This window comes from Lepidochelys olivacea (genome assembly GCF_965140295.1).
Source record: "Lepidochelys olivacea isolate rLepOli2 genome assembly, chromosome: 10".
Lineage (NCBI taxonomy): Eukaryota > Metazoa > Chordata > Testudines > Cheloniidae > Lepidochelys > Lepidochelys olivacea.
The window spans coordinates 52,164,554-52,173,519 of NC_140420.1; the positions used below are offsets into that span (position 1 = coordinate 52,164,554).

General features: G+C 46.5%; 1 protein-coding gene across 2 annotated transcripts in view; it reads right to left on the reverse strand.

Annotated features, from left to right (window-relative positions):
- The window catches only part of APH1B (aph-1 homolog B, gamma-secretase subunit), a 113,052-nt gene extending 110,903 nt beyond the window's left edge, over positions 1–2,149 (reverse strand). Inside the window, exons 1-2 of one of the 2 annotated variants that reach the window (XM_084640723.1) lie at positions 1,858–2,115; positions 290–460 (exon numbers count right to left, since the gene is read on the reverse strand). In XM_084640723.1, coding sequence (XP_084496849.1) covers positions 290–460; positions 1,858–1,970 — 284 coding nt within the window. In that variant the 5' untranslated portion in view covers positions 1,971–2,115. Of the gene's footprint in view, positions 1–289; positions 461–1,857 lie in introns of both variants that reach the window. The other variant, XM_084640724.1, reaches the window with a different exon arrangement.
- Between the last annotated feature and the right edge of the window lie 6,817 nt (positions 2,150–8,966).

An 8,966-nucleotide genomic window follows, 5' to 3' on the forward strand; every position in this document is an offset into this window, starting at 1 on the left:
AGGGTACGTCTTCACAAGCAACGTTAAAACGCTGCTGTGGCAGCACTTTAACATTGCTATGTAGTTGCGGCACCAGTGCTGGGAGAGTGCTCTCCCAGAGCTGTAAAATAACCACCCCCAACGGGGGAGCAGCTCCCAGCGCTGGTGCACTGTCTACACTGCCACTTTACAGCACTGAAACTTGCAGAGCTCAGGGGGGTGTTTTTTCACACCCCTAAGCGAGAAAGTCGCAGCACTATAAGTGGCAGTGTAGACAAGGCCTAAGAGACACCAGAAACATTTAACTTACTTTAACAGTTTGTAATAGGCAAATCGGAAGACTTCCTGGAGCAGGACAGAGAACACCACTCCAAAGATGAGCAAATTTTTCTGTACTGATGCACTATTGCTCCCACCAATCTGCACTGCAATGAACCATACAAGGGAAGAAAGCAGCAACGAGACCAGCCAGAAGAAACCTCTAGAGTTAAAAAAAAAAAAAAAAAAAAGGAAGGGGAAGCAGGGAAGAGAGGAGACAATCCATCATTCATACTATTCAATTACCAAAAAAAATAAATAAAAAGATTCCATAGCTTGTGTATTTAAATCTCTAATAAGGGACTCCTCACTGCAGCGGATGCATTGACAAGGGAGACCTGTCTTGAAGTGGGTGACAAAGTAAACATACCCTCCCACAGACCCCATTTACCATGCTAATAAATTATTTGAAAAACTAATTTTAAAAACAGCTTAGACTAACAGTTTTACCCCCAATGTAGACAGAGCATACTGTGATTAAAATGGTTTCAGAAAACCATTTGAGAGCCTTGACTATACAAGAAAACTGAACTGTTGCAGGAAGTGGACTGACCACTCTCAATCATGCTGCCTGAGACAACAGTGAAAAGGTTTTGACTGGGCTATGTTATTTTCCATAGGAGTTATAAGGGCACTGCTGCGAAAAACTATTTTTGCTAACATCTATTTCCTACCAGAGCCAAGGCACTTGGGAATGGCTCCTAGACATGGTTTTAACCCTGATCTTTGGGAGCAAATTCTTGGTAGCATAGGGTTGTCATCATTGCTATGTGGTCTATAGCACCCAGGCGTTCACCCAACTTAGAATCACAACTGTCTGGACACGGCCCCCCTCCAATCCTTATTCTCCAGTGATACCCCTGCTCCTGTTGTCTGCTTCATATAAACATCACTAAGGGCTATCACTGGAGAATGTGATCCTTTAATAAGGGTTAGTCCTCTAGTGCTCTCCACAGCTGGAGTGGGGGCTAGGGTCCCCCACATGTGCCACTAAACCCAACTTCCTGAAGTGCGGGGCTCATACCTTAGTACTAGGATGGTGTTCCCCACACCCCTAACTTCCCCCTAACCGGGGTGTGTGTCAGACCTTTGTGGGGGAGGGGAGAGGTCCTGCTGTTTTACAGAGACGCAACCTCTCTCCGGCTTTAGTGGATCAGGAGGCTGATACACTCAGGTGCGATCTGAGGTCACAACGTCAAATACAGTCTAGGTCTGGGGGTTTCTCCCGCCGGGAGGTGGGATTCGTGCCACAGGGTGGGGTCAGGGGGCTTCTACCATCAACAGCAGAGGGCGGGCAGCCCCCGGGCTGAGGACAGTCTCGGGGTATCTCCTGTCGGGGTGGCGGAGAGAGAGGGGCTGACGCCCGAGGCAGGAGGACGAGGGGTTCCTCCTGTCAAGGCGGGGAAAGGGGCTGACGCCCGTGGGGGCGGGGAGAGCTAGGGGCCTCCCCACCTGCCGCTGCCCAGGCGCTATGTCACTGCCGAGCGGCCTCAGGAGGCCCCAGGCAGCTGTCGCTCCCCTCCCCCCAGGCCAGGCCCGGCCCGGCCCGGCCCGGCTCACCCAGCGATGAGGAAGACAAGGCGCAGCGGTTCGGCGGCGATGGTGCAGACGCACAAAGCCAGCGCCGGCCCGAAGGCGATGAGGCTGCACCCAATGAACACTGCCGCGGTCATGGCTGAGGAGCCTGGACACGCCCCCAGGCCAAAGCCACCGCTGCTGCGGCCCCTTGGTGGGCTGGAGCCCGACCCAGGGCTTCGGCCTCGCGCGGGCGCCACCCCGTCTCCCCCCCCGCGCACACTCTGGCGGAGGGAACAGCTGAGCCCTGGCGCCCACGCAGGGAACCGGCTCACTGGCTGGGGTGTGGCTCCTCAGAGCAGCGCATTCTCCCCCCCCCCCCCCCGCAAGGCCACAGGACCACAGCCCTCGTGGTGGGACCAGGGCTGGCAGGGGGAGGTGGGAGACGTGCACGTGGGGCGGGCTCAGGGTGAGCCTGAGGACTTGACCCAAGCTCTAGCTGTGGCATAGGAGTCAGGCTGGAGGAGGGCTGGGCTAGCCCTTTCCAGCACAGTCCTCACTACTGCTGGCTTGAGGTGATGTATGCTTAGCACCAGCTCCTTCAATAGTCCCTTGACAGTAGGAGCTACCACAACCCCCTGGGTCCCCATCAAGCTGCTGGCTATAAAGCCTACAGGGCCCGTGCACTACATCCTAAAGACAGACAGTGTTTTTGCTTACTAGGTAAGATGATCACTAGGTTATGAAGTGATAGTGAGCAACTAGCTCAAGAAAAGAACTCCCCTACATTCGTCCAAAAATCCTAGCCTTCACCTAAGAACTCATGCTAACACAGCTATACAGGAAGGGAAGGGCTGGACAGATGTTGCCTGGAAAAAAAAAAAAAAAGATAAGTAACTTAAGGAACTGGAAACATTCTTGATTATAATGAAATATGCTAAATATACCTGTCATGCAGCTTAAAAAAGGAGATCCTGAATTAAATAAGAAAAACTGGAAGTTCAGTTTGGGAAGCAGAAGGTAATTTTTCCCCTCTATTTAGTCACATGGATGAACTCCAGTCGAGACAAACACATAGCTGAAGTCTTCTTAGAAAAGCCCCTGAAAATTTATAAGAGTTTAATGAATGTAGCACTTATGAAAGGTGCCTTCTTATTTATTCCAAGATGAGGTAGTGAATAGGCAGCAATAGAGGCCCTTCCACACTGCTACAGCGTGCCAAGACTAAGTTAGAGGGGCCACTTAATTTAAACCCTGTCTAAAGTGGTCATGTTTTCCTACACAGATGAGCTCCAGCTGACCTAACTTCAACATTATTTGAATTTGAGGGATTATTTCCCCTGTATAAGGCTTCAGGGATCCTAGTGGTCATTTTGTAATGTGCATACTCCACTCCTCTGCAGATAGGTAAGACTAAATTCATTTCACATAGGCCACGGAATAGCCAGATTCAGAAAGAGTACAAGAAAGAGAGTTTAAAAATCAAATGGAGGAAGTCAACAGCCATTACTGAGTGTTCACAGAACTCCTTTACATTCAGCTGGAAGGTGATACCTTCATGCAGAATTACAGGAGAGAATATAATACTGTAGATTCAAGAGCAGAATTTACAAGTCAGCTCCTTCCTCTATTGGCAGAAAGATAAATAAAAGAGAAAATTTTAACTGACCCGAGTAGTGGATTACATCCCACTGAAAGCCATATGCTCAACAAATCTATGGAACTAGTTTCATAAAGAGCGAACTAGAAAAGAATGGTACATTTTAATGCAACTGGGATTCACTAAGTTATTACATAAGCATGTTGTTGTAATTCTACATTTATTATGCTTGGAGAAGGTCCTATATGGGTACAAAGAAAAGGAGTACTAGGGGCACTTTAGAGACTAACCAATTTATTTGAGCATAAGCTTTCGTGAGCTACAGCTCACTTGATGAAGTGAGCTGTCGCTCACCGAAAGCTTATGATGGAATAAATTGGTTAGTCTCTAAAGTGCCCCTAGTACTCCTTTTCTTTTTGCAAATACAGACTAACACGGCTGCTACTCTGAAACCTGTCATTATATGGGTACAGTCATCTCTGGCAACTTAACACGGATATGCCATCCATTGAGAATATGCAAAAAAAATTTTTAGAAAGAAAAATTAATATGTAGTGTATCATAGTAGACGGTTGAAAAGTAAACTCTATGTAGAGTATACAGCAGTAACTTTTAGTGGTTGCGATTCCATGTTCCTTCACCAACCTCTACCCCGGCTAGTAGATAAACACCTTTATTCAAACTGGTCTTGTAAAAGAGCTCCATTTATTTTTGTCGTGTCTTGATGATACTTATTCATTATGGTATAAATAGTGTTTAAAAAATTGAGTGTCACCACTGTATACAAGATCCCTAAGAAGTATTTTAGAGTTTTTAAACCACGGTGGCAAACTAAATAAAAGGGCTTTACAAAAAGTTTCTGATTATAAAAACTGAAGAGTTTTCACATAAGCAGTTACCTTGTGCAGTAATGACGTTTCTTCGAGATGTGTCCCCCTATGGGTGCTCCACTGTTGGTGTGTCTGTGTCCCTGCACTGCTGATTGGTCACAGTCTGTACCGACCGTGCATGCACTGTTCCCGCCTGTCATGAGGCTAGCCAGCACCCACAGGCAATCCCTCCTTAGTTCCTTCTCTACCCCAGAGTCAACTACTAGAATTCTGAAGTAAAGGGAGGAGGGTGGGTCCTGGAGCACCTATAGGGACACATCTCAAAGAACCATTGTCACTGCACAAGCTGAGTAACTTCTTTTTCTTTTAATAGCGTCCCTATGGGTGCATCCCGGTAGGTGACTCCTGAGCAGTGCCCACCACTGGAGGCTGGGGCTTCAGAGTCAAGTCTGTTATAGATGATCGCACCAACTCCGAATCTGCACCTGCAGCCAAGTCCCTGAGGATGGCATAACGGTCTGCAAAGGTATGGGCAGATGACCAGGTAGCCACTCTGCAGATTTCCGATATAGGGATACCCTTGGAGAAGGTGATGGAAGAGAAGACCAATCTCGTAGAGTGAATATGTATTGAAGATGGGGGTGCTACATTATACATCTGGCAACAGAGCTTGATACAGTTTGATACCCATTTGGAGAGCCTTTGAGTTGAAACTGCTATACCTTTTGATTTATCTGCAACGGAGAGGAAGAGAGTCTGAGATTTTCTGAAAGCTCTTGTTCTGTACAAATAGAAGGTCAAGGCTCTCCTCCCCCTGAGTGTATGGAGGATGGCTTCCGTTATCCTGATGAGGTTTAGGATAAAAGGTCAGAAGTTGAATAAGTGGATTTATATGAAAAGCGGAAGTCACCTTGGAAGTGAACTTCAGATGTGGTTTAAAAAAGCGACCTTGTTGGAGAAGTTTCAGAGTAACAGCTGTGTTAGTCTGTATTCGCAAAAAGAAAAGGAGTACTTGTGGCACCTTAGAGACTAACCAATTTGAGCATAAGCTTTCGTGAGCTACAGCTCACTTCATCGGATGCATACTGTGGAAAGTGTAGAAGATCTTTTTACACACATAAAGCATGAAGAAATATCTCCTCCCACCCTTCTCTCCTGCTGGTAATAGCTTATCTAAAGTGATCACTCTCCTTACTTTAGATAAGCTATTACCAGCAGGAGAGTGGGGTGGGAGGAGGTATTTCTTCATGCTTTATGTGTATAAAAAGATCTTCTACACTTTCCACAGTATGCATCCGATGAAGTGAGCTGTAGCTCACGAAAGCTTATGCTCAAATAAATTGGTTAGTCTCTAAGGTGCCACAAGTACTCCTTTTCTTGTTGGAGAAGAACACAGTGAAGGAAGGGAATGTGCCCTCAGAGCTATCATCTCCCGTATCCTTCTTGCTGAGATAATGGCAATCAGGAATGCCGTCTTTATGGAAAAGTGAGTGTGACGGTGGACCCCCTAAGGCTTTATGGAAATATGCTTTTATATATATATATATATATGACATAACTGGAATAGGTTTTATGCTACATATGCCATGTAACATCTCTGTAAAGGTTATGATTTACTGAATTTATTCATCCTATTTGTATGCATGTGTCGTTATTGTATTCAAAGTTATGAATATTGCTGTATATATGTTTGATTTTAAATAGCCTTAGTAATTTAAAAGTGCCTTAAAAATGCCTTAGTAAGGCATTTAGTCAGCTTCTTTAGAAAGGAATTTGCAAGTTAAGTGCCCAATCAAGAAGCACTTAACAGACAATGGATCTTGAAAGGCTTCAATCCACATAATTGAGTATCCTACCTGCTGGTGGAAGGTTGAAATTGCTGCTAAGTGAACCTTTACTGAGCTGATAGAGCAGCTCAGTCAACAGATAGTTCAGGAGCATCGGTAGTGTGGCTGCATTCAGGTTGATGCCTTTGGGCGGACACCAGATTTGATCTCTCTTCCATTTTTGTAGGTAGGTACAAGTAGCTCCTTTCCTACTGTGTAACAACACCTCCTGTACCACTTCAAAGCATAATATCTTTATGTGTTGGAAACATGAAGGAGCCAGATATTTGAGTTGCAGAATTTGCAGGTTGGAATGGAGAGTGCACCCCTCATTCTGTGATAGCAGGTACTGAGTGATTGGGAGAGTTATCGCTGGACAGTGTTAGCTGTGACAGGTAAGGGTACCACATCTGCCTGGGCCAGGTAGGAGCAAATCAGGATGATGTTTGTTTTTCATTCTTTTCACTTTCAACAGGACTTAAAGAATTAGAGGGAATGGGGGAAAGAAATGTGAAGATGACCCTTGTCCCATAGAGGAGGAGGAGTGTCCCCCATGGAGTGTTGTCCAATCCCTGGTCTGGAGCAGCAGTACCGAGGACATTTCTTGTTCTGATAAGTAGCAAACAGGTCTACTGTCAGTGTCCCCCATTGCTGGAATGTCATGTAGGACAAATCACATTTATATCCCATTCATGATCGAATGGTAACTTTGGGTTGAGGTTGTCCACTGTCATGTTGCATACTCCTGGCAGGTAGGTGCTGATATTAAGGTAGTGTGGGAAATGCACCAGTTCCATAACTTTAGTGCTTCCATGCACAGGGAATGAGATCTGGTGCCTCCCTGGTTTATGTAATACGTGCAGGCCACACTGTCAGATATGACTTTCGTGTGCATGTCTGATCAGTGGGGTGGGAAAAGAACACATGCGTTTGACTGCTCTGAGTTTGAGCAGGTTGATGTGAAGGCATGTCTTGGATAGCAAACATTTGTCTTCACTGGGAGACCATTGAGATGCACACCCCATCCTATGAGGGATGCATTGGTGGCAAGAGTAACAATGAGGGAGGCTGAACAAATGGGATTCCCATACATGGATTCACTGATCTTTCCACCAGTCCAAGGATTGCTTGACTGCAATATAATGTGTTTATGCTGTCTCTGTTTGGCCTGCAAACTAAACAACCAGGCTTGGAGGCATCTCATGTGTAGTCTGGCACGAGCTGTGACTGATGTGCCCGGGGCCATATGCTGCAAGAGCTGGAGCAAGTGTCTGGCCAAAATTTGGGGGCTGATTGTATTGTCTCCAACAGCGTGGAGAGGCTGAGGAACCTGTGATGTGGGAACAGCACCTTCGCCTGGATGGAGCGGAGGTTGGCTCCTATTAATTCTAGTCTTTGTTCCAGTGTTAGTCAATTTTTGTGCATTGATTTGTTGACCCAGATTCAGTTTAGCCTGGGTGTCTTGATGGCCTTTGGTGAAAGAACATGCCCCAAGAAGGCAGTCGTCCAGGTAAGGCTAAATCATGATGGCCTCAGAGCATAAGGGGGCTGCCACTACTGAGAGAACCCTGGTGGCTGATGAGAGGCCAAAAAGGGAGTACTCTGTACTGATAGTGGTCTTGGTCTAGCGTGAATCTGAAGCAATGTCTGAGACCCAGTATGATGGAAATTTGGAGGTTTTGAAGGTCGAGGGCCGAAAACCAATCTCCTTTCTCTAATGCTGGAATAATCATTGATAGGGTGACCATCCTGAACTTGTGCGCCTTGATATATCTGCTGAGTACTCCGAGGTCCAGTATGGGTCTCCAACCTCCTTTTTTCTTTGGTATTAGAAAGTAATGAGAGTAGAAGCCTTTGTCTCTTAAGATGTCTGGGCACAGGCTCTATGGCTCCTACGCTGAGGAGATGGTTTACCTCCTGACGTAGCAGACTTTCATAAGAAGGGTCCCTGAAGAGGAACAGGGAAGAGTGTTTGGGAGGAGGGAGGGAAGAGAAATGGATGATGTATCCATCCTGGATGATCTCCAGCACCCACTTGTCAGAGGTTATCCATTTCCAGGTGCTGCGGAATGGGGTAAGACTGTCTCTGAAGGGATGGGTGGGGTTTTCCAGCACAAGACGGCAAGAAGAATGTTCTACAGGCACCTGACCAACCCATCAAAAAACAACCATTTTGAGGTGGAGGACTGAGAGGAAGTTGGCTGAGATCCTGACTGCTTTCATCTGGGGAACCTAGGCTTCTTCCTCTGTGGCTCGAAAGATCTCTGTGACAAGAAGGGAGATGTGTATTGTGATGAGTGGGGCTTGAGTGGTGGCTGAGGGCTGTACTTTCTTTTGTAGGCAGGAGTATAGACTTTGAGGGATCAAAGAGTTTCCCTACAGCCCTTCAACGTGTGAAAGGATGTGTCAGTCTTCTCAGCAAATAACTTCGTCCCTTCAAAAGGAAGGTCTTCCACTGTAATTTGGACCTCTTTAGGGAAGCTGGATAAATGAAGCCCATCTCATCTCTGTGGCCATGGAAATCAAGCATGCCACCATGTCAGCTGCATCTAGTGTGGACTGAAGGGATGTTTTAGCCACCAGTTGTCCCTTGTTGACTAAGGCCTTGAATTGATCCTTGTGAGAATCAGGCATTTGCTCAATAAAGGTGCCGTAGGTACTGATGGAGCCGGACAACATTTTGGCTCCATTAGGGCTCACTACAGGGACTAACAGATCTTTTATTAGAGGCCTTGTGTGAGTGGTTTTTCTTTCTGGCTCTCCTCCCTTTGAAGTAGAGGGTTGTGGTGAGAGTTCCTGCTGGGACTCCGGCAGTTGAAGGCCTGACTCTGTGAGTAGGATTTTGAGTCTCAGTGCTCTGTCTTTCCTAGATCTGGGCTTCAGTTGCTGATGCAAGCC